This window comes from Apteryx rowi, unplaced genomic scaffold (genome assembly GCF_003343035.1).
Source record: "Apteryx rowi isolate R43461 unplaced genomic scaffold, aptRow1 scaffold_356, whole genome shotgun sequence".
Lineage (NCBI taxonomy): Eukaryota > Metazoa > Chordata > Aves > Apterygiformes > Apterygidae > Apteryx > Apteryx rowi.
In genome coordinates this window covers 108,497-133,708 of record NW_020450041.1, presented here as the reverse complement: position 1 = coordinate 133,708, position 25,212 = coordinate 108,497, and the positions used below count along the sequence as shown (strand labels likewise).

General features: G+C 48.7%; 1 protein-coding gene across 7 annotated transcripts in view; it reads left to right on the top strand.

Moving 5' to 3' along the window:
• GRIK4 (glutamate ionotropic receptor kainate type subunit 4) overlaps positions 1–25,212 on the top strand; it is a 147,019-nt gene that overhangs the window by 91,434 nt on the left and 30,373 nt on the right. For all 7 annotated transcript variants that reach the window (XM_026073005.1, XM_026073010.1, XM_026073011.1 and 4 more), the window contains 5 exons: positions 6,967–7,128; positions 13,744–13,896; positions 15,166–15,270; positions 23,651–23,758; positions 24,826–25,029. In XM_026073005.1, the coding sequence (XP_025928790.1) occupies positions 6,967–7,128; positions 13,744–13,896; positions 15,166–15,270; positions 23,651–23,758; positions 24,826–25,029 (732 nt within the window). The remainder of the gene's footprint in view (positions 1–6,966; positions 7,129–13,743; positions 13,897–15,165; positions 15,271–23,650; positions 23,759–24,825; positions 25,030–25,212) is intronic.

Genomic DNA, 25,212 nt, shown 5'->3' with positions numbered 1-25,212 from the left:
TCTGTGCAGCGCAGTTGGTGTACAGCAGCTGGGCCTTTCTCCACCTGAATGCTGGACAGTGGCATCACGGGAGGATGCTTTGGAGGCTGCTAAACAGCACATCTGAAAATCYCATAATGTCCTTGCAATAATTAAGAGAGGAAGATAAGTACATGTGTGTGAGAGAGGAGGGAGGGATGGGAGTGTCTTGGTGTCGGAAGAGATGGAAATGAGCATATCCTCAGCTTCTGCTGGGTGGGATGGGATGGGGTGAGGTAGGGCAGGGTGTGTGAAGGTCTTGGAGTCACTAAAAAGTGAAATAAGTCAGTCTGTGTAGTTCTCCCCAGTGTGGGGGTAGTCGCTGCCATCTCCCTGCTTCCGGGGTGATTTAGGTTATTAAAAATGTGATAAGAATCAAGTAAAGGAGCGAGGTCCTGTGCACACAAATGGGATGCAAAACAATATCACCAGCTAAATCAATAAAGCTAGAAGGGGCTCAATAGCTGATGCTGAGCACTGAACAATAGCAAACTGGCCTTCTCTCTGCAGCGCGGCGAGCAATTACTGGGAGCCGCTCGCTGAAGTGAGACCACAGCATGACAATGCAAGGGACTCTCAAGGGTTCGCAGATCCTCAGTTTAAAAAACATTTGCTTATCAGGCAGGCTATTATAATGGTAATAATGCCCTGCTTGACTAGCCCTTTCCACATGGAGGTCTCCGGTGTCTTTTCAGACATTAAATCTCAGGAGAGAGAGCGTGATCGGTGCTCTCTGACTGATGGGGAAGTTGGAAGAGGGAGAGCAAGGGTGGCCAGACCTGGATGTGGGGTTGTGTGGGCTGGGTCCCTCTAGCAGGGGTTTCCTCTTGCTGCAGAAGCTGGTGACCCTGTGTGGAACGTAGGTGGTGATGAGGCCCCGCAAGGTGTGCTCCTGTGCTTCAGACTGAGCTGGGAGGGACACTGGCAGTCTTGTATCTGGGGTCTCTCACCCATGTGCCCTGTCTCCAGTGGAAAACCATGGGAAACGGTCAAAGCAGAGAAGGGAGCTGCTACAAGGCAGTGATAAGGCTTCCTGGTTGCTGATGAAGCATCTCCAAGAGCTAGGGAAGACCTGGGCATCATTTGTGGGTTCTGCCTTGGTTGGTGTGCAAGTCTGGGAAGTTACTCAATTGCGTACTTAAATGGAARTGCTTGCTTTTATGCTTTGCATCTTAAGGCACACTGCTATTCCCTGCCTCTTTTAGRCTGACTCTGGCTTTCAGGTTTTTGATTGCTTGCTTTTTATTGCTCTGTGCCTCAGTTTACTCCTCTGTATTGTGGGTATAATAATTTCCTGGCAGATATAACCATGGGGTTATGCTAGTGGTTTTATACATTCATAAAGCACTTGGCAAAAGTGCCCTGACAGTGACAATGTGAAGCAGCATACTGATGCTATTTTATTGAAGAACCAGAATGGAACTGGCAAGGTAGGAGTGGAATTTTCAATCGGACTTTGCAGGACCCCCATTGCCAGCACTGGCTGAGGCTAGAGAGGGGTTGTGGGTGCTGAGTCCCAGTCAGGATCAGGCTGGCACGTGATCTGAACGTGTGAGTCAAGAGACCTATGCTGAGTAATATGGTTGCACCTTATGGGTTTATATTCCTAATGGAATGGAGACTATAGCCTGTAAATCTGCAGATCATAATTCACAGCTAGTAACGCTAGAAAATCCAAGCTCATGGTTTTAAAATCATGAATTACAGAGCTTGGCTGTGTAGATTTTATTGGGCAGGTTTTCCCAGTGATCTAAATGTTCAGGTCACTCCAAAGGTTTTGTCTGATGCTGTAAAGTGAGAATGCGGGTCGAGTGCCGCATGAGGAACAGAAACCCAAGAGTGACTTCATCTTCTAATAACTCCTCCAGTGCCATCTCCCAGGGAACCCCTTTGTATTCAATTAGCTAATGTGTGCCTAGCACTTGGAAAATATAGAGTGCCATAGAATTGCTAAGTGTTGTTATTTAACAGCACATATTTAGTGGTTGCAGCCCTATAGTAGAAGTCAGAAAATCTACACTGTAATTGCCTGGTGCTGCTGCAGACTTCGATGTGATTTGAGCAAAACCTGGGGATTTTTCTTTTGTAAAAGTTCATTAATTCTGGCTGCAGACCCTAAGGGCCTACGTTTTCTGAGGTTTCACAAACCAACGTATTGACTTTTTTTGGGCACTTTTAAAAACAAACCCAAAGAGGGGTAGAATTCAGGCAGCCAGAATTTGTGTACCTGAGATTAATGTGGGCATGATGTTTTATGGTCGTCCTTGTGTCTCAGGTTACACCAGTTGGCCTAAGACTGTTCCAAGGAGYTGGGCTGAAACAGAGGGCAAAGTGCTGGTCAGCTATTGCGATTATTCCCTTATAAGGAGGGGGGAAAAAAAAAATCTTTGGCTGTGGAATAGGGCAAGAGTCGGAGGAGGATGCAGTTTGTACCTGCCTCCTTGGTTTGCGCCCGCTTGTGTTCACCAAGCACCCTGATCTTGCCTGAAGACATGTGGTGACAAAACTGTGTTTGTGCAGGTGGTTGTTACAAGAGAGCTGGGGGGAGCGCAGGGCCCACGGTCTCCAGCCCAAGGGGCATGGAGGAGGCTAGGATGAGGCATGTGAGGGCTTGGAGTCTCCAGTAAATAGAGTCTGCTGGCAGGTACGAGTTATTTCCCTAATGGCTCCTTGCTCTTACTGCACTGAAAAGCTATCTTCTGTCCTGCAATGGCACCAGCCAGCRCTGCAGATAAGAAACAGCAAATACACGAGAAGAGGAGAGAAAGGCAGTTGCAGAACTATTAAATGTGTAAGTACTAGCCCCATCATCTTTGTCTAGCAGTCAAGGCAAGGTCAGTTCTGCTTGGCCTGTTAAAAATTTTTTTTTTCTAGTTTAAAATTGCTTTCAGTATGCATCTTGTTGAGTTGACCTCGCTGAGAAACCCTTGGATCTGACACGAATCCCTGTGTACCCTTTCATCTGCATGTCGGAGTCCCATTTCTAAAATATGAACAATATTTCTCTCCCTCAGTCTGATCTTTGGAAAGGTAAATGCATTAATACTTGCGTACAGATACATACTGGAAAGAGCCATCTAAGATCCTATATACTGTGATCTCCAAGAGCAGAATTTTCCAGCCCTCTCCTCATTACACTCACTGCTCGCAGGCAGCGTTACAGGAGGCCTCTGTGCCGGACTGTTGAACCATCGCTCATCACCAGAAATCCAGATATTCCCTCTGGGAGGGTGGAAGGCGCACCAGGCTGACTGATGGGTCGTGAGGCTCTGGAAATCAGCTGAGTGGCACAGGCCTTGAATGGCAAATGAGTTTGTGTTTGCAAAACGTGGATTTGAAAATGTCGAGCGTGGTGAATGAACATATAGGAAAGGAAAAACAAACAGGGAGAGAAGCTGAGCCGGCAGCTACTAAAGTATCCGGATACTCTCACCTCTTTGCCCTCTGTAGCAAGGCTGACCTTACCAAATCTCTTATTTCATTCTAGATGAAGTGTGTCCCCCAAGGGCTGTYTGTCTCCATCTCATTGCGTAGGCAACTCTTGGTTCAGTGACTTGTTTCTGATCTGGGCACACGGTTCTGGTGCACATCTGATGTAAAAACATTTAAAGGAAGAAGGCTGGAGTCAGAGCTGAGGGAAGAAAAGGGAAACAGCGCAGGGAAATGGGTTCTTGCGGGCTGTGCGATCCCTGTGTGTTAGGGAGCGGATGCTTTATGAGTATGACAGCAACAGAAATGGGGTTTTCTGTAGCTGGAGGTTTGCCTGGAAAAAGACAGATACAGAGAGAGTCAGCTATAGAAGACGACCAAAGCTTGCACTGGAAAGCCCAAATGTGAGCTGAAAAAAGCTATTGTTAACRTTTGAATTGGATTTTTACCTCCGTGGGGAGCGTGCGCAGCGTCTACCTTGAGCCGCTTTGTCTGGCACTTCTGTCRGCCCCGGCCTCCATCCTCGGCGGGGAGAGGGGCTCTTCAGAGAGGGTCGGAGCCGAAAGGGGCAGGAATGCCCTCTGGCAGGCCTGCTCTCCCGCCACGGGCTCCGCAGGGAGCCCAGCTGGGCGGTGGGAATAACCCCTGCTAGTCAGTCGGCCAAAGGAGACCGAGTATCCTAGCGGCCAAAGCRCTGGGGTTGTATTCGGGAGCTCTGGGCTCAGCCTTGTGACTGCTGCGTGACCTGGGCAAACGGCGCCTCTGCCCGTGCCTCAGTTTCCCCCTTGGTGCAGTGAGAACAGTGGTGCTGGCTTCCCTCTGGAAGGAATTCRTAACTGGAAGTAAAAAAGAAGTGGGCTAAAGGTAGAGCGTAACAGTTCTGCCAGGGCCTGAGCAATGTTAAAAGCTGAGAAATATTTTCGGGGAGAAATAAATAAAGGCACCAATTTCAGATGCCTTGAGTTTTGGGAGGTCCAGCCTGAGACTGAAGCCTTGGACTTTGTGGCCATTTTGGAATATAYGTCTCCTTTGCCTTCCCCATATAAYGAAGCCAACGGGGTGCTCGGGCGGCTGGTTGCTTTGTGCCCCACACCATTTGCCTCCTGGTTCTGGCTGGGGRGAGGTATTATTCTGCAGGGGCTTGACGTGTCTCCTGCTGCTCTGCTCGCATCCAGGTTCTCCTCAGGCCCCTCATTAGCCATCTGCCCTCGTTCCACGGGTTGACAGGATGCGGTGCGTAAATGGATAACCTGTCAAGAAGGCAGGAGGATAATATCATTCAAATGAATCAATAGTTCACAGGCAATTTCATGTTACCTAATGTTAATGCAGTTGTGTCCAAAATGCACTTAATCCTGTGTCTGATCACATTCTTGTAGGAGTTTGCCGGGCTGGAATAGTCTTGTAACTCCGTGTTTCGGAGATTTACAGACATTGTTCCTACGTGCCCGCATACGCGGGAAAGATAAAAAATGACTAGACTCACTGAGATTTCATAGTCCACCGAGCCAAAAGACATTCATATTAGTGATGGAAGAGAATGGGTATCCAGCAGTTTCTGAAACTATTACTCCCACCTTCTCACTCCATTTTAGCAATTAGCAAAAGARAAATTAGTGAAGAAGGCACCATTATTTCCTGCTAATAGGACAAGGAGGGCTGGACTCTTCTYCAGGAAACCGGCTTTGTTGAATAATGCTTCCGTTGACATGAGCAGCTCTCCCTTTTTGCTTGTGTTTTTTTACAATCCTTGTCATCTTACCGCCTTGTTCCTCAGTAATGGAGTAGGAGCGGCGCTCTGCAGAGCGGTCAAAGCACCCTCCGCAGGGGTGTTAGGACTCCCTGGAGTGGTATCTCCTACCGTTACATGACGGCACAAAGAARCTGGTGTCGTGTCCTTTTTACAGATGGGCAAAACCATGGCCTCAGACAACATGAAATGACTTGACCAAGGCTAAGAAGTCAGTAGCTGAGCAGTGAATTCAGCAGGAGATTCCCAACTCCTGCTCTGGAGGTCTAACCTCAGTATTGCATGACCCGACCCTCTCCCTGTGACGGCTGTAAGGTTTGGGTCCTTAGCGCAGGCACATCTCCCTGGGCCTCAGTGAGAGCAGTGGAGGAGACCACCTGGCTGGCAGGTGGGAACAATGTAGGCATGCCCTGTGTGGGGGAACTGGTTTAATTTAATAATTAAAACTTGGTATCACCAGATTGGAAATGGTGGTGGTGCAGTGGCTTCACTTGGCAAGTGGTAGTTGCAGTTCAGGCCCTGGTTCAGTTCAAGGCTCTTCCAGAGGARATTAAAAATAGTAAAGAAAGGACATGAATTTCTTTCCAGACATGGGTCTCCACGGTCTGCTGCTCTTGGTGGCTTGGGGATTCCTCATGCCCCGAGTTGGGCTGGAGAGCYGCAGCCAGTGTGCTGTTACTGTCTGGAGCTCTCAGCTACGGCAGGGAGCAGTTATGACTCCCAGAGGGAAACAGAGCTTGGAAATGGAGCGTTCCCTGATGCTCCCCAGGGATGCAAGTTGGCTCTTGCTTCCCTGTCTCTCTCTTTGGAAAGTGAAATGGTYCCTGGCCCTTTATTTATTTAGCTGAGCGCAAGCAGTGCAGGCGAAGCGAGGAATTAGGAGGGAGCCTCCGCATCAAGGAGGCCTGGGCCATTAGGACACAGAGCAGCRGGGCAGTGGCAGGGCTGGTGGAAACGCGCCGGAGGGGCTTCCCTGGAGACCGGAGGTTTGTGTGCTCTGACTGCCAGCCGGCTTTGCGAGTGATACGCAGGCACGGCAGCGTTCTCGTGCTGCGCAGAGCAAGGATCTTTTTCTGGCAGCGCCTTGGAAAGGACATTGCTTGGGAAGTATAGATCGCCTAAATACCACTTTGCTCTGGACCTCCCGTACCTGAATTGATCTTCTCTGGCCATTGGAACAGGTTATTTGCTTCGTTTGAAAACAATCRGGCATCTTCCTACCTCTGCCGTAACCTTTCTGTTACAGGGAATCTCCTGCTGCCCTGTCAGGAGAATTGGTTTATAAACCACAAAGAATAGCACTACTTTCTATTTTAAAAAAGGAAGTCCATGTGATACGGCTCCTACTAAGTACAAAAATTACTCCTGCTAAGCCTACTTGTACATCTCAGGCCTTGTTTGGCAGGAATCATGGCTCAGGAATGAAAAGTTTCTGCAGCTCACTCTGGGGGTTTTTTTTTGGGGGGGGCCTTTTTGTGGAGATTGCCAAATGGCATAGTGGATTTAGCCAACATCTTTGTTAAAAGCCTGAGAAAGGTTGCCAGCTGAGTCCATCTCTGGCCCATGGTCAGTCATGGTTAGCACACAGGCTGTTCCTTACCAGCAGGTGGGTGGATTTCAACCCTAACTTGAAGGCTGTAAACTACGTGCAAGTTCTCTTAGCTTCTTGGTCCCGTCTCCCCTTCAATGGTATTGTATGGACTTGAAGCTTTTAGTGCCTGTTTTCTCCTCTAATCCTGTTTCTGTTTTGGATTTCTGGGCYGCTTTAGGAGTTTTCCCTCCAGCGATTGGACAGCCTGCTGGATGACCGAGTCAATATCCTGGGATTTTCCATTTTCAACCAGTCTCACGCATTCTTCCAAGAGTTTGTCCAGAGTCTCAACCAGTCCTGGCAGGAGAACTGTGATCACGCTCCTTTTACTGGGCCAGCAGTAAGTAAAATCCTTCCCATCACCCACAGCCTCCCTTGGTCAGAAGCTGCAGTAGGTCCGTCTGGAACTTGGGCCAAAGGAGTCCAAGAGCCAAGGGAAATCTAGCGAAAAAAGCTGCAGGCTYGTTCTGAGCAGGCATTGGCAGTGCATTGCAAACACCATGTAGAGGTAGAAACTCTGGTCTCAAAGATATATGTTCATGCTATTGACTGATTATTATTTAATCCTACTAACCTCTGTGCTTGGGGTACCAAGCTGTGACATACACCATGTTCTCCAGATTTGGAGAATATGAAGGCRATCCTCTGACAACCTGCAGTTGCCCAAAGGGACCTCTGGGAAGGAGAAGGGCTTAGAGCTTTAAAGGTCTTGTCTGTACTTGAATGGCTGCGCTGCTTGAAATTCATGCCTGTCTTAATTTAAATTATGTTTATGTGTAAGTGTAGGAGAGGATGCCACCCTGATTCAGTGTTACCTTTGTGAAATTTGCCCCTGTGTATTTACCTTAGGAAAACTGCTTGTGGAAACAAAAGAGGGAGTCTGGATGCAAATAGTACGGAGAGAGCTGGGCTTAAGCAGATGCCAAAAGGCWGTGTTAGGTTGTGTGCTCTAACATCTCCCTGATGAGCCCACAGATCAGTGCTGAAATCTTCCCTYGGGACTCTGAATAACTGGGAAGGTTTGCAAAGCAGATTTGCCAGGCTGGGGATGCAGGAGGCTCTGGCTGGAGCTGGGAGAAGGGAGAGGAAATTRCCATCAGTGCAACTGTTTGCATCTTTTTAATGAACTCAGAGTCCCCTTGACAACCTGAGGCAGCTCTGTATTGCTGAAAAGCTCCTTATTACCACTACAAAGTGATCCTAAGCAGGCAAAATAAGGAGTTTTCTGCCCTTTGTATCTGCACCCTCTTGGCTTGCGTGAAGGCAGTGGAGCTCAGGCTGTGGTGAGTACGTGACTGGGACCAGCCTGTTCCTCCCTCAGCACAGCCCTCCTGCACCGAGTTGGCTGCAGTTGAGCTCACCAGCCAGCTAAATCTCCATAGAGTCTCTATCAGGAAGCTTCCTATTTGGATGAGAGTTGCAGGACTGTTCAGATACATTAAAAATGAATTTCCTTCTAATAAGAGAAAGAGAAGACACTAGGAAGAGGCGCATTGCAGAAAATAACTGAGCTTGCTGCTCCTTCTTACCCTGGGTTATCTTGAATGACCAGAAAAATCTGTAGGTGGAAGAATGCAAGAGTATGCCCTACTGCAGCATTTTTTTGAAAGAGTGAATGAGTTCAGCGCTGAATGGTGCTGTTTGGTTTGTGAGCCTGAGCCTAAATCACCCCTCAATGTAATATTAAGCCAGCTGGATGTTCTTTCCGTTCATTCATAAATCAYGTTCAGCAATATAACAAGCTTCCTGCTGGTCCTGAGAGGACACGGCTGGAGAGGGGGGCTCAGTCGCACTGGATCACACTGGTCCTAAACTGCTCCGTGGCAAATCCAGCCCCGTTGTTGTTAGGGGACCTTCATGGGGCTGGAGTGCTTTGTCCTAGCTGGCTTCCCAAGCACCTGCTGTCAGGCTGTTGTTGACTGTACCGGGTAGCTCCCGGTGTGCTAGATGTTGTTCAGTCACATAGGAGAAACTGTTATTCTCGTTGTACAAATGGGGAGTTGAGGTATGGAAGAGAAGTAAGTGATTTTTCCCATAATCAGAGGCAGGTAGTCTGTAGCACTGCTGGCAAAGAGGTTGGGTTCTCCTGAACCCTGGTCCAAAGTCTTAACCAGAAGCTCTTTGTTCCTTTCTGATTAAGGTGAGGTTCACTCTGTGCTCTTACCGAGGCTCCCATCGCCAGTGAGCCATCTTGTCCCAGGTGAGGAGGAAAGTGCCTTGCCTCTGGCTCTGGTGAAATGCAGTGCTCCCAAGCAGGGCAGTTGTGCCCTCTCCTGTGTCTGCTAGGGGAATCCATCACTGTGCAGTGCACTGTCTCCATGCCATTGGAAACCTGGCAGGTCTCATCTCCTGGAGAGTGTGTCTCTGYGTAAGAACTTACTTTTTAGTCCCGAGAAGCAGGTATCTCTTGGAGTAGCTCGTACTAAAAAGAGAAAAGGAAGCTCAACAGCTGGAAGTGACAGGAGGGAGGTTTCCTGTGYGCTGCAAAATCCCAGGGCTTTCTTGCAAGGGCTGAGAAAGCATCTCAGGAAGGAGGAGGGAGCTGCTTGCTCTAATGCCATTCTCATTAATCACACTGCAAAGAAAGGAAATCAGACAAAATCATTCAAATTACAGATGGCTAGATTAGGTAATTAGAATTTAGGCTAAAACAGATGTTTGTAATTAAGCGTTTATTTCATTGAATAAAATCCAGATTGTAAAGTCTRTTTCACAGGATTTTAATGGTTTTAATTCTTTGTGTTATGTTTGGGGGCAAAGATACAGATGACAATGTTCTAGGAAGGAGAAAAAAAAAACTACAAAACCTGAACCACCCAAACCTGCCCATATTTCCCTGGAGAACAGCTTGCCTTTAAACATGGCCTTTATGTGGGATATTTCTGTAAATAAAAAATACAGTGGGATCTTCCATTCAACTGTGCTGAACCCTCTGTTAATTTCTAGAAGGCCAGATTTGGCATTTAGAGGAAGCAGTGCTGCATCCAGCAAGGAGCCGTAGTGCACCAGGGCTGAGATCAGGTACTGTCCCTGCTCCAGGGGTGCAGGGGATCCTGGCGTGCTCAGGTAGTCGCCTTAAATGCAACGGGGAGAATGGTCCTGCCAGCTGACGCGTGCAAAGCCTGGAGCTCTGTTTCTTGCCCCTTTCAAATTAGCAAGTTGTTCCCCATGCTTTGTAGCGTGTTGGTGCCCTGCAACGCGTGATTATTTCTTGGGTACAGCTTGCTCCTGGTGCAGCTGACCAGCGCGCCCAGGGGAGCAGAGCAACGAGCCTGTCTGCACAGCCCACCATCTGCTCCCTTTGCTGGAGCCTTGCTCTGATGAGGCATCCATCAAGCTGCAATTTTCATCAGCAACTTTCATCACCAGGAATTAGGCTTTAAGGTTTGAGGGAAGTCTCCTGAGACCCAGGAACCTGTGAAGGGGGACCAGCTTACCAAGCCTTTCACGTGCAGTCTGTCGCGGAGCTATTAGACTGCAGGAAAAGTACAAAAACTACTGTGATCTGCGCAAATCAGGTGAGGCATGCGAGGAAGAGAATCAATTTGTTAGCAAGCAAATTGGCTTTTTATGACAGAGTGACAAAGCTGTGGTTTAAAACRAGAACGTAAAAGTAGTGAGAGGTTTTACAGGCAACGTGGAGGAACCTGGGGCCATGTACCTGAGAGCAGTGACAGGTATTCCCTGCTGAATCGGCTTGGAGCGAGTTAACAAGATGCTGCCTCCAGCGCTCTCTGCACCGCGCTGCTAAAGGTTACGGCCTCAAGGCCTGAGAGAGCACGTGGCTGCTCTCCATCTGCTCCAATGCAAAGTTGGGCAGCGTAGCTTAACTCAGTGGGAACTGAAGTGAGCCTGTTGCCATTGCCTTTGTGGGCAGGAGAAGATAGCTGGAAGTGGTGAGCTTGTGGGACCCCCCCACACACCCCAGTTAATCTTCATAAAAGACGCTTGTCTACCTATGAAAGACCTTTAAGCAGAGGAAAGAGGAGTATAATACAGCAAAGTAAAGGCCRCAAACCTCCCTAGGACTGAGTGCTGCTGGCTTTTAAAGTGATACTGAAGGGGGAATCGAGGTAGGTGTTTGGAAGGAGGCGCCTGGGTCTGTTTACTTGCATGTTGCTGTGTTGCCAGGCCCCCATGTGTTTGTGTCATGCTCCAGGGCCCACAAAATTGAGAGGCTGGCGTAGGATCCTGGTTTTGAGCCCAGTGGGGCAGGGAATGGCTGGCATAAAAAATGATATGTGGCATGAGAAATGTAAATGAGGTGCTTCTGAAAAAAAGCTGTGATTTAAAAAAAAAAAAAAAAGTGTGGGGGGGAGGGGAGGTAAGTTGAGGACATGGGAGGGATTTCCCATTCCCTACTGAGAGGACTTCATTTTCCGCATCACAACCACCTCCCTGTTCCTTAAATTGCTTGAAATCATATAGGGGCCCACCAGAAATCCTAGCAAATTGTTCAAGGCTGACAAGTAAAATATTCCAATCAATAATGTTGAATGCTTCACTGAGATCTACAAGTTTCTTGCTCAGCAGCTAATAAGAGATTATTAACTGCTCAGTGAAAATGGAAATGAAAACCCAACAGTTAAAACCACACAATTAAAAATGCTGGGCCAGTTTTCAGATTTGGTGTGAGCTCGTGAGACTTTGGGGTTGCAGGAGTTGCATTTGCTCTCAGAACATTTTCATTTGGCTAATGGCTATTATTATGGGTCCTGATTCAGGAAAGCAATTGATAGTCATGTATGGTATCCTGTAATTTGAATGGAATTCAGTCCACAGTTAAAATGAAGTGTATACCGAAGAGCTTCATTGAACAGAGGCCGAGGTGGGGGATGGTATTGGCTGGAGAAGTCCTACTTGGAGTTCATAGGAGAAGAACTTACACTGAGGGGAAAAAATAAGGGTAGGGAGAAGGATGTATCAGCTCCTTTAAGAAACTCTGGAGAAGGCTTCCCAGGAGGGGAATTCTTAGAACAGATGTGAATGCTAAGCGAAAAAGACAGAAGACTTATCACTGAACATAAAGGAAGAAGCACAGGAGAGACGTTCCCCGTGCCTGTAAAGGGAGCGTGGTATCTCATGTTGGAGGCGGGATAGGCAGGCGGGAGCCCAAGTGCTACTCCCACTCTCGGGCTCCTCGCGTGTCCTCAGGCGAGCCGCTTGGCTCCCCGGCGCTACCGTTGCCCTCCTGTGAAATAGCTGTAACGATGCTTCACAGCTCAGGGGTCAGCCAGTCCATATTATTGGTTGAATGCTCACAACACTGATGATACAAGGTGCTGCCTGTTGCGTGGGAGGAGGAGTTGGATCCAAGACCAGCAGATGCCAGTCAAGTTGCTTAACGCTTACTGGAAGGTGCCCGGATACGGTGTGTGCAAGGGCATGGACAGGTTAAGCAGGTAACGGTAGACAAACAGGTAGGTGCAGGGGGAATCGCTGAGAGAGCAAATGCGAGTCGGTACCAGGGAAGGGGAGGCAGAAAACTGAGGGACTGCTGGTGCTGGCAGAGCTGGCGGTTGGGATGTTTTTAGCGTTTGGCTGTAATCGTGCCTTTTAACTCATGCCGGCTTGTACATTTTTAAGCCTTAGGTTGCTTGTTAACTGCCTAATCCCAGGCCATTGAAGTCAACCAGATTTTTACCACTGATCTGAGTAAGATCAATCAGGGTTAAATCTGTCTCACTCTGCTCAAATTAGTAATGTTGGTGGGAGCCAAAGGTTCATTGGGACGATTGAACTGGGCGAGATTGTCCCTGCTGGGCTACTGGCAGAAGTGAATAAACCTAATCAGACTTCGGGAGGAACAGGAGGTTCAGGTATCGCTGAACTGTCATCAGTCACAAATGGGCTAAGATGGGGGAAAGGAGCCACAGGCCAGACACTGAATACGTTGCTGGGAGCTGGGATGCCAGGAGGCCGCTCTCAGAAGTAGCCGTGAGGAAAATGTAGTCTTCATAGTAATGGGCTGCAACGGCTTAATTCCAGCAGAGTCGGGAGGTGACAATAATTAAAAGTGAAATCTTAGTCACAGCAATGAACATGAGAGAGCAAATGACCGATTAGGAACTAGATCAAAAACATCAGAACTGTTGTGCATGGGTGAGAAACATGGTGCGTGAGGCTTGATGGCCAAAGAAATCTGATTAAGGGCAAACAAAACAAAGGCGAAAAGGAGAGGGGACGAGCTCTGTGGATTCTGGCCGTTGCTTCAGCAATGCCATTACAGTGCAGATAATAGCCAGCAGGAAAGTGGAGGCTGTAGTGAGAGACTAAATGGTCTCTGTGGGGTCTGATAGCCAAGACTAAGTGGTCTGAGAGCAGCTAAGCCTCATTTCTTGTGAATCTGCATCTCATAGTAGTGCTTGAATGAGGTTTCTCTGATGCCTAATAAAGGCTGAAGCATCATAGTCGTTTTTTGTGTTGTGCTTGCAAAAATAGGGTCTTTATTCTGCCYATCTGCCTATTTTCAGAGCTCTGAATGACCCTGATGCTCTCAGGGGTGTTCCCCATTTCAGTTTTGACCAGCAGATTGAACAGGTGCCACCAAAGGGCCAAAAAAACACAGCTTGATTAGATATGCTTTGTGTCTTCAGGAAACTCATACGTGTCTGGAGAGGGCAGTAATAGTGGTTCTTTGTCTTGCAAAAAATATTTATCTGCCCTGGGCTGCGTGCAGGTGCCATATTCCCAGGTCAGCTCCATGGGGAGGAACTGCAGTGGGGGAGGGACCAGGTCTCCAGCTCCCAGGCTCAGCCGGACAGGTTATGTGAGCATGTGTGATGTCCTGTGTGCAACTGTCTAGGCCACCTGCCTGGCAAACGGAGCAGACTCCCTCTTTCCTTAGTGTACATCTTCGCTGTACAGCACAAAGAAGGTCTAAGCCTTATTTAATTTTCTAGCCTTCAGTGCCGGTCCTGAAGGATCTCAAATTTTTTCTTCCCTTTGCCCCCAGCTCTCTTCAGCCTTGCTGTTTGATGCTGTTTATGCTGTGGTGAGTGCTGTGCAGGAGCTGAACCGGAGCCAGGAGATTGGTGTGAAGCCCCTGTCCTGTGGATCTGCCCAGATCTGGCAGCACGGCACCAGCCTGATGAACTACCTGAGAATGGTGAGGAGGGACTGAAGTTTGCTGATGTGTCAATAGCTAGTGCTTTTCTCTGCCAGAAGCAAAAAATGTGTACGTACACGTTGATGCCGGCAGAGTTTTTGAGCACAGAGTATCAGGTCTGTTTGAAGGTAGCACTGGGAATGAAAAGAGAGGAGATCTGAGAGATGGTTTGTCATTGGCCTTGGAACGACATGAAACCCTCCATCTTTCAGGCTTTGCTACAGAAAAAATGAAATCCAATGAATTAAAAAAAAAAGAAAAAGTGTGAACGTTTAAGTGATTTGAGCCCTGTTTTGAGTGAACTTGAGTTGATATAAGGTCATGCAGTACAACTGCTCAAAGATCAGTGCCAAGAGGTGAGTTTCCCTCTGAAGGGCTTTGGTCTTTGAACCTAAAAGCATTGGTTACTGGAACAGATCAAATGTCATTCTGGCCCAAGAGTGGACCCCCAAATTTCAGCTCCATGAAACGACTGGAGTTTGTCACTCTGATCCCTCGGAACTGATCTTGAGCTCTATTTTTGGACTGGAAGCATGCAGGAGGAGCATGCTTTCTGATGCTGTTTGGGATGTAACTGAAATGTTACGAGAAGAGGAAATCTCATGAGACATTTTCCTAAAGGGAGGATCAGCCAAACCTGAACCTTATGGGGCTTTGGTCCAGGCGTGTGAACCCTGCTTTAAATCTCACCCTTGGTCAAAGACAGTAAAATCCTTCAGCTTCCCCTGGCTCTTCTAGGAGGCCCATTAGCGCGCTGCTACTGAAAAGGTGCTCCAGCAGCAAGTGAGCAAGGTTTAATCTGCACAACGAAGCTAGGCAATCACCTTGGCTCCCTTTGCAACATGCTCCTGCGTTAAACACAAGCCCGATGTAGTGAAACAGCATGTAACTGTTTGTGGAGGAATCCCCAGCTAGCGATTCAGTGTGACACGGTTAAAAGCTTGTGCCTGCAGCTGAGCCRCGCGTTGTTAGCCTTGGGATGGGGGGAGGCAGCGAGGGGCCGGGGAGGGGAGCGTTCCAGGTGTGCTCCACCTTCCCTTGCTGATTTTTCTGCTCCCCCCCCCTACTTCTGTGGGCGCTACCCTAGCCAGCCTCTGAGAGCAATCAGGATTGCCACGTGAAAATTGTATTACTCTGCCCTCTCCGTGTTTCTAGTGCGAGGCTGGATGCCGGGTGTGCTGAGCAAAGAGCAGGCACCCCAGGGCTCTGCTTGGGGCGGTGAGGGTGAGCTGTCTCAATGGGCGCTGTAACTCACTGTCTCTTGGACAGGTAGAATTGGAAGGTCTCACCGGCCACATCGAATTCAACAGCAAAGGTCAGCGATCCAACTACGCCTTGAAAATCCTGCAGTACACGCGCAACGGCTTCCGGCAGGTAGGACTGGCCCCGCTCACCCTGCTCGTGTTTTTGTTCGTACCCTTGTGGGGATGCGCCTCTTCAGGATGATTTGGATGGGGAAAAATGTGAACGTTTCCCATGAAATGTGGAAAATGTTACTATCAAGCTTTCTGACCTATTCTTCTGCTTCTGTGAGGGAAAACTAAGGGGGAAATTCCATGTCAGCCGCTCCACACCATCTGTCCTCGGTACGTGGCAYGCTGGAGTAGATGCAAGATAATTTACCTTTTGATTTACAGTGTGTCCACCTCTGTAACTTGTTTGCTTAGCTTGGAGTCTTATTTGCTTTTTGTCACAGTGCTTGTAGATTCGTCACAGTGTTAGGCCTTTTCCCCTCTGCTGCTTTCTCTCTGAGGGATATTTTTTGGCTTGAGCTAAGGTTAAGGATACTGTGTGGTACCACAGGTAGGAGATTGGTGAGATTGCAGGGCACGTGTCCAAGGAACGAGCATTTTACTGGTGCGTCCAAACCTCCTTCAGGAAACAAATGGGAGTCCTAGAAAATGGGTTTTCATCTGTCTTATTTCCGTGCTGATAGCTTTATGCCTTCCCTTTTCTCAGAGATTGCCRCTTCTTCTAGACACCATAGAGAACAAGCTATTGTATCTTACCCCACACCAACATAGCATTTTGGCATTAGGAAATCTCTTCTGCAGCGGCCAATTTTAGCCTTGGCAGAAATGTTACCTGCCAGCTCTTACCTGTCAAGTGACAGCTCAACTTTGATGTTGCCTTKAGCTCACTGTGAGTGAGCAGAAGATCGGGATGGCATTTTCTCCACAGTAAGGTCTCTTATAGCACCATTGCCCTTTTAATCATTTCCTGAATCCAGCATATTCTGAGTAAAAGTGACAAGTCCAAGCCCATCTGCATTAGTAAGAGCATCTATTCAGCTGGAGCAGGGGAACCAAAAGCTTTAATACCCACTATGATTGCTATATTTTTAATGTGCTTAAATGTGGCAGGGAGTTCACCTTAAATGTACAGGTCCTCTTGGATCAGTGCTCCTCCAAGAACTCCACAGAGATGCATCTCAGCTCCTCACTTCAATGACAGAAATGGTCAGTTTTTCTTACCATTGGTGGATAACTGTCTTTACAGTTTGGAGGCAGCTGATTTTCTAAGCTGTAAAAGAAAGCACTCTCTTTGTTATGGAGACCAGGCAAAGGATCCTGGAAGGTGCCTCTTACTGACAAGGTCTACTTAACATTGATATGCAGCTGATGATGATTAAACAGCTTCTGCTACACAGTCGCCCTGTTTAAAGAACAGACCTTCTCTGAGAGGTGAYGGATAAGGGCCTCTGCTTGTGTTTCAGATGATGCAGTGTCAGTCTTCCTTGTCTGTAGCTGTATTTTCCTGAAAGAGGAGTATGCAAACTTGCTTCAGGATCRGGGAGTGGTGCTAGTTCCAGACCTTTCCTGTGGTGGGAGGTCTGTAGTCCCATCTGACATTTATCTCTCTGCTTTGCCCTGTGTTCCCAAAATGCCCCAGGCAGGAAGGATGAGTGGTAGCATGGGATTAACCCCAGCAGCTGGAGGCAGCTGGAGCATTGCCTGTGCAGTGGCTGATGGTACATCCCAAAGAAAATGGGATCTRTGGCCCATCTCTTCTGAGGCAAAAGTCTCAGCTCTTCTTCAGCAATCCCAATCTGACAGGAATCTGTTATGCACCATGGATCAGTAAATAAGCAGCTTTCAGAGGTTCTCAAGAAACCTGCATTGGGGCTAAGCTTTTCAAATTTCCTATCAGAGCAGTGGTGATAAATTACTTCAAGTCACATTTAACAAGGTGCTGGAAGGACAGGGAAATCCCTTGGTGTGTGTTACTGCCTGGTCGGGGTGTTTGGTGGCTGCAAGCCCTCTCCTGTCAGAAACCCATCACGGTGAAGTTATTCTTCATAAAACTGCTATGTATTCCCGCGGTAGCCTTTCCGCAGGGTGGTCTCTCCTTGACAAACAGCCCTGTTTCAGGGACCCCTCRCCTGGCTGAGAGGCAACGTGCGGATGCAAGCTCCTCCAGGCATTTCTTAAGGTCAGGCTGCCCCATCCAAGTCTCTAAAACACATCTCCCAGTCCCAAGTCCCGCAGCTTTTCCCAGCGAACTCCCTGCAGATGCAGCTGGAGCCACGAGGCTCGGGCATGACGTCTGGCGCGGCCGCCTGCATGGTCCTGCCCCTGCTCTCCCCTCCCCGTCACGGCAAAGGGAAACCAAAGGCCTTGGGGCTGCAGCGACTCTGCCATGCCACAGATGGTTATTTTCTTCTCAGCCATCCAGGCTTGTTGTATTGAAAATAACTGAATAAATCATTAGAAATCATTTAATTAAACCCACCGTGAGGTGATGGGGTGAGGAACAAATATTCACATCTTGGAGAAAATCTTGTTCCCGAGGGTCATATTAACTGATTTGCACAGGCTCTTGTTTGAAACGCTCTTATTCCCTCCTTTTTTTAATCAAGCTCACGCTCTCTGCCCATTTCTCTCTCTTTCTCTCTCTCTCCTTCCATCTATCGAAGCCACAGGGACTTTCAGCTCATCAGCTTTGATAGAGAATTCACCGAGTCTTGAAGCTGATCCAGATCTCAGCCAGCAAACAAATTAGAGACACTTAGATTTTCAAACTTGCTATTACTTTTGGGCAGGGAGAGACGGGGCTTTTTGGCATTAAATTTTTAATATATTTATGTAACGCACCAAACGTGTTTTTCCTGATTTAGCTTAACTAGTGGAAATTTTTCCCCAGCCATATGAGAGCTGCTCTCTGCTCACAGGATGCCTGATAAAGCACGGACTCATTAATGTGTCAGTGATCCATAGAACTGACAAGGACCGAGTTTGTAAATGTCATCTTTTTGTTTTTTCCCTTTCTTTGCCCCCTTTAAAAAAAACATTGCAGCAGGTTTCTGATTGGTGATTTGCAGTAAACCAAGAACTAAGGTTTGGCAGCGTAACAGGAGAAGGGGAATGAAGAGGAGATGTCATTTATAGGACCCCAGGAGAGCAGGTATAAACAGGCAAGGCAGGGAGGAGTGGAGGAACCGGCTCTCCGGGCTAGCCCCCCGCAATGGCCGTGTTGTCCCCCGCTCCAGCTGCTCTCCCCTTGTTCTCTCCCTGTCCTAGATGTGGCTGGTTAGCTGCTATTTAGCTAAAAGGCTTTGCGGATGTCCTGACACAGAGCTGTGGAGGTGACAGGGGGGTGCCTAATCGGTATGGAGATGAGTTACCGGCTGATTGCTCCGAGACCCTCCATGATCCCTGCTGCATCCAAACTTTTTAACTTGTAAGTGGYTAATCAGTCTCAATGGGACTTGCTCTTCTCTAGTTATTACCCCTAGCAAGAATTCAGGGACAGATCCTGCAAAGAGCCGATGGTCCTTGCCTCTCAGGACCCAGCAAAATCAGTGCATCCCYGTCAGGTCCTTTCTGGACTAAGCCGGGTGTCAATCATGTTGTCCGAATGGGATGCCTGGGAAGGAAGGGGACCGCAGGGGTCGGTGCGTGGCCTCGGAGGTGGGTTGCGTGTGTGTCAGGGGGTTGTACAGGTTTGAGTAGGTGGCTCTCTCTGTCCCATGCTACCTCTGCAAAGGCCTTGCTGGCATCAGTCTTCCAGTGTCCTTCAGGAGCGTCAGCCATGTGGCAGACTTGTGCCGTGTCCTCTAAGGGGTTTCCTTTGTTTGTTTCTCCTGTTTTCCACCCGAAGWTGCTAATCCCCTCCTCTTTGGGCTGATAAAGGCACCTACCTAAAAGTACCTATCTAATTGTATCTCTTACTGGAACAGTCCCTTTCCYGTTAGCACCAACGAGGATTTCCAAATGCAGACTTGATGAGAAATTATTGCATTTGCACTCCTTCCTTTTCCTGGGGACACGGAGGAGCAGGGAGGTCATGAGTGCAATCTTCAGGACAGAGGCTGCTATGCAGAGCCCAGATGATATCTGGCTTTTTTGCAGTGGGAGTCTCCTGCCTGTTTTAAGACATCCATATTCAGAACTGGCTTTACATGAATTCTTGGTTGGGGGAGTGGGGGTGGTAAGTGCCCCCAGTGCCTCTGAAGTTTATGGAGAGGTCTTGCCATGTCACCTCTCCCTGCCATCAGCTGCCATTCAGGCCTGCGGGGCACCAAGCAGAAGACTGTTAGCGTCATTAGTTTGAGTGGTATTTTGTCATCCCATGCTACAAGGAGCTTGAAAGCCCAGGCGTCATTAGCGTGGCTCCGTCTGATCTGGAGGAGCTGAACGGATTACAGAAGCGAGTCTGGAACGCCACACTTCGCCTCGCGTTAGGCACTGGTAATTTTCTACAGCAAAGAGAAATCTTGAAGTGTCATCGTTTCCAATAACACCTGTTGCAGAGCAGCTAATTTGAGAAATCTTGCCTACCTGTGGAGACGGGGAAGTGTCAAAGCAATGTCACTCTCTTGCTTGTTCCAGGCTCAAGCGCTTGCTCTTTGGACTGGCTTGCCCTGAAACTGTGTGTTAGCTCCTGGCCTGTAACAAGGACACGTAACAAGAAACACCTTTTGCCTTGAGGCACTTTGCAGCCCTTGCAACAAGGACGGGCAACGGAGGCTTGTTCCCCCTGTGGGGTGTCTGCGGCTGTGCCAGGAGCGAGCCGGAGASGTTGAGGGAACGGAGAGAGCTTTCTCCTCCTGGGCCGTGGGCTGTCACATGCTGCCAGGTGGTGTTAGCCCTTTCATAAAGGTATCGAGCTCCAGCTTGCAATCGGGTGGTTGTGTTGCGCGCTCTGCTCTGCTGGGAAAGGTACTCTATCACTTCAGTGCCTCTGATCATTAGAAACTCTCCTTTAATTTTCAGCTTGTTTATTCCTGGCTGGTTTATATCTATTTATTTTTGTGCCAACACTATCATTTTAGCTTCAAAAGCTGTTCTACCCTTTGCTATGGACCTCCTCCACCTGCTGTATTTATACAGACCAATCACATCCTCTTTTAAAAACTCCCTAATCCTAAAAACTCCTGAGTCCTAGTCCAGAGCCTTAACAACAGGGCCATCTTATCCAAGTCTGAGTAGAACATTTGATTGTTTTCTAAAGCGTTTTGCAGATGAATGTTTCCTGTTTTTCAGAGGTCCTTTACACGTAAGTAGAGATGATTAAAATCACCTTGGCATCTGTCTTGCAGTGAGGGAGAGAGCTGAGGATCCCAGACATGTTCTGACACATTAGACTTCAGAAACACCAAACCATGTGAGGAGATGATTAGTGTCATTATCATACTGTCAAGGGGGTCAGYTGTGAGCTGGAACAAGCCCAGAACAGGGTGGAAGTACCCCAGCACATAGAAGTGTTTAGCCTTGGTGCTGTGTTGAAAGCAAGGTCAAATCCACTGCGCTGTCAAAGGAGGAGGCAGTCAATTAGTCTCAATATGCCAGCAGGGGAGGGACAAATTTGAGAACAGTGAGGGCTGTTGAAATTAAAGTTAATCTGTCACTAATCTCTGGTGGTGAAATCTGGAAGAAAAAAAATGAGGCAGTGCTTATGACTGATCACTTGCTCAGAGAGGCAATTGCTGCAGAGGGTCTTTTGTTTGGCAATCGCAGCAAGAGCTTTGTGCAGAGCTGGGGAATATGGACCRGATAAAATCCATCCTGTTGCACCTGTACAGTCCCTGCGTGGGCCAGTTTAAGTTGTGCTTCAAGTACTCTGTGTCCATGAAGTAAACGGTAAATCTCCTGATTTGGGACTGTCCTTCCCAGAGATTCGTCCTGCGCTACAATGTCACCGTGCTGCTATACGAGCTGGTTGGTAGTTAAGCCACAACAAGCTGTCAAGACAACAGGCTCCTGCCTCTGCTCCCAGCTCGCTCTGACACATCCGTCACTGCCTCAATCTCCCCGTTTGTCAGACGAGGCTAATGAGCCCTCGGTGCCTCTGATATTGGTGGTGAGCCTTGAAGAGTTAATGCTTGCAAAGCGCTCGGATGTCCTTGCCATGACAAGTGCTTTTAGCAGAGTGGTATTAGTATTGTAGAAGGGGCTGGACTGACAACTCTGAGGAATAATCTTTGTTGTGTYATCTGCAGAGTAAACAAGACCTCCTCTAGGGACTCAGCTGGCTCTACCTATGCAGCTCCATCAGGATGTCTCTACCCCAGCCTGGGAGCAGAGGGAAATGCATGCGACTGTCCTGTTGCTTTCTGTGCCTTTCTGCAGAGACTCGAAGTGTAACCTGTCTTGCTTGTACTCCCCATTGCTCACTTGTTCCTGTGCCTAGAGATGAGGAGACTGTATTTAGGGTTYGGAGATGGCAAAAGCTTTTTGAGGCTCTTCAGTCACTTGAACCTACAGCCAAGAAAAGAAAGGACTTTGCCCTTTTCGCAGCTTCCAGAGCAATTCAGTTGCCCGTCAGTGTAGCAGCATAACTGCGGTTTCAGGTTGTGTTCGGCTCAGGCATACAAGGTGGGAAGCGAATCTGAGGTTGTCATGCCAGAGGAAAAGCACTGCCAAGAAGAGCTCCTGAGTACATGGGGTAAATCCTGATGTGGTGTATATCAGCGTGGTTTCCATTCATTTCYGTGGTGATGCACTAGCCTGGCCCTTAGCTCTGCCTCACCTTCCGCCCACCTCTTTGAACATAATAAGATTACTCTTTGAAGGAAGAAAAATTGATTTGTTCCTACCACCCTGACAACCGTGGCACAGYGAAAGGATAACCTGCCTTAGACTGATAGTGTCTGAGACCGCTTCTATCAGCGTRAGGGAATTGTGGAACGGATTTGCTCTGGTACTGTGGTGACAGGGGAGCCCTGAAGACACCCTAGCGTTTTGGTGCCACCAGCTGCCTCCAAGGGCTGTGGCAGCTAGCTTCAGTGACGATGAAGGACCTGCTCTGTGGCCGGCTCTTCAGCATGCAGAGGGCAAAAGAGAGCGGGAGCCTAATGCACATGCTCTGAACTAACTGCTGGAGGTRCTGATCTCCCTGTCCAGTGCTCTGAGGGAGTTGAGGCTCTGGAAGTTAAAATTAGGTTTCGTGAATATTCCTCCTCCTTGCTAAAGTCAGCAGCTGGTTATGTTGCGTCACAGCTGAGTCACGATGTTCTGAGCACTGGGGGGGAACTGTTCTCTCGCCCTGGTGGCATGACTTTGGTTTCCTGCAGTGACATGGATGCTTGGATGAGGTGAATTAGCTTGTCCACGAAGCTGTTGGGCGTGACGAGCTTCAATCAAGTGGTTTTGAGTAGTTAATCACAGAAGTTGGGATCCATTATACCGGGCAGAGAACAGATGAGTCACAGTGCAGCATTGCTGAGGACATGGTTTTATTTCATACCTGCTGTTCAGGTGAAGATACTTGGTCAAGGTTAGAAGGCATTTGCCCCAGATGGATGCCACTGGTCTCTGGTTCTTAGCAATAGAAGCTGTGTTGCTGTGATAGTCCTTTTGAAGTGGCTTTTTCCTATGAGGAGTGATAGTGGTCTATACCAGCTTTTAACGACACTTTGTGGAGGAGAGCGAGAGGTTATGCTTGCTTTCAGGCAGGTGAAATCCTTTGCTAAAAGTCACAGAGACAACATAAGGCAGTGCAGGAGTTGGGGGCAGCAACCCCATCTCCCCATTTCTGGGCTCTCACCGTGAAATCAGTGGGCTTCAGCACTTCCTGAAGTTCTTCCAAACTGTGTCAGTATTACAGAATATCTGTGCGTGGCATCACAGTGAAAGAGCTCCGCATGATGAACTCTGGCTGTCGTGCTTAAAAAGGATGGCGTAGCCGAGTCAGAGCAGGGCTATGGCATTGCCTTGCTCAGCAGCCTCCTCCCAAATGCTCCTGTGCCATGCCGTCTTGAGGATTTTACCTCGAGAAGTGGGGAGGCGAAGGGGTCAGCAGAAATGCATCGCTGTTGGGAGCGAAGACCAAGTCTTCATCCTACGGCTGTTACCTGGCTGTTGTGCCTTGGTGTGATGGGCAGGAAAGGCTTCCGATAGCATAGCACAGGGGGTGCGGAGAAGGTGCCGGCCCTGGCCATGTGGGGCTGCTGGGTGAGACGGACCCATCTCAGGGACATGTTGGGGACAGGGCCGCACGCTGCTTCGCCCCAGGAAGCTGCTGCCAGCGCAGCGCRCTCCTGCCGCGGGGCTCGGCCGCAGCTGCGGTGCGGACGTGTGGGACGGCAGGGGCGAGTTTGGAGGCGTCACGCAGCTGGGGGTGCGCCAGGGCTGCGCAGCAGGGGACCGATCTGCCCATCGTACCGTAGTTGGGGTGCGTCATAAAAGTAATGGAGCGTTCCTAAATACCTTTTACAGGGCTGCCTTGATGGTTATCAGTCACCGCGGCCATATGGCAGGTGCGTACAGTATTTGCCCTGCAAATTTCATTATCGTGCTGTTTATCTCTCCAGATTGGCCACTGGCACGTTTCTGAAGGGCTCAGCATGGACAACAGAATCTTCTCCTCTAACGTATCAGACAGTCTGTTCAATACCACGCTCATTGTCACAACCATCCTGGTAAGTGAGAGGGTCACCTACAGTTCCCATTAGCTCTTTGCCAGCCCAGTGTTTAGGGGTGTCAATCAGCTAGAATATTATTCCCTCCTCCTGTCTCCTCTGCCCCCAACACGCAGCATTGCACACTGATTTTATAAAGAACAGACGATCAAATCTCTAATTACAGCACTGAGGACAATTCATGACAGTGTAATTAAACTCAAGTTGATGTTTCATATGGAAATGATATTTGATGAGTTCAGAAGCAGCTGGGGAGAGGGCTGGGAGGGGGATAAGTTGCCATTTTACATTCGTCTGTGAATGATGTTCTTGTTCTGCGTACAGCTGGTAAGTTGGAAGGGACAGTTGTCCCTTCTACCCATAAAATTACTAAAATTGCCTAAGAGGGGTGTAACCTGAGACTCCCCATCTACAGACACTACTGTCCTCATATGACAAAATTCCCCTTCCACCTGCTTCCTGTCCAGCGCTCTGCTGGCTATCCCTTGATTTTTTCCAGTGCCTCTGCTCCTTCTTAAAGACACTGAAAATCCTGAAGCACTCTGGGTGCTTTTGTTCCCACTAAGTTTGTCTGAAAAAGAGGCCAAACTAGGAAAGTACTGGCTATATGCCTTTTTTTCCTGCCCGTGCCAAAGGAAGATGGGATCTTTATGTCCTGCTGTAACTCAGAGCAGTCACCAGGCTGCTCTAGGAGCTGCTACCTGGAAAAAATGACCGAAGTATGATCCCTGAGCTCTGACTCATACCCTAAAGTGGGATAAATCTGCTGTGTCTCCTGTGTATTCCTGACACAGCGGGGGCTAATGAATACCAGTGTAGAAATGACTCTGCTGGCTTTACTCTCCCTTGGGTTCCCGAGGGATGGCTTACAGCAGCTTTCAGGCTCCCTTACACCGTGGTCGAAAGGGACATATCTGGACCGGAGATTGCTCTGGGTGCGCGTTGTCAGAGCCTCTGCCATCCCAGCACCCCAGGAAGCCTGCTCCCCTCTGTCCCTGCGGCTCACTGCCGTGCTGCTGGGACTCCTCGGCTAAGATGGGAATGACAGCTGCCCAGTTTCGATGCAGGAAAACCCTTACTTAATGCTGAAGTGGAACCATCAGGAGCTGGAAGGCAATGACCGTTATGAGGGCTTCTGCGTGGACATGCTGAAGGAGCTGGCAGAGATCCTGCGTTTCAACTATAAGATCCACCTTGTTGGCGATGGAGTGTACGGAGTCCCCGAGGCGAATGGCACGTGGACAGGGATGGTCGGGGAGCTGATTGCTCGGGTAAGTGAATTAGCCGTTCTTTTTAGCTGTGCTCTAGCGGGACTTGGCAGTGAAAAGCCCTGATGCTTCATTAAGCGCTCCGAGATGATAAGGTCGGATTCGGGTTTTAGCTCATTCATGAGTCTCTGACAGGAGGATCTCGATTTAATGGAGTCTCCTAATTGCAAATGCATTTGTGTCAAT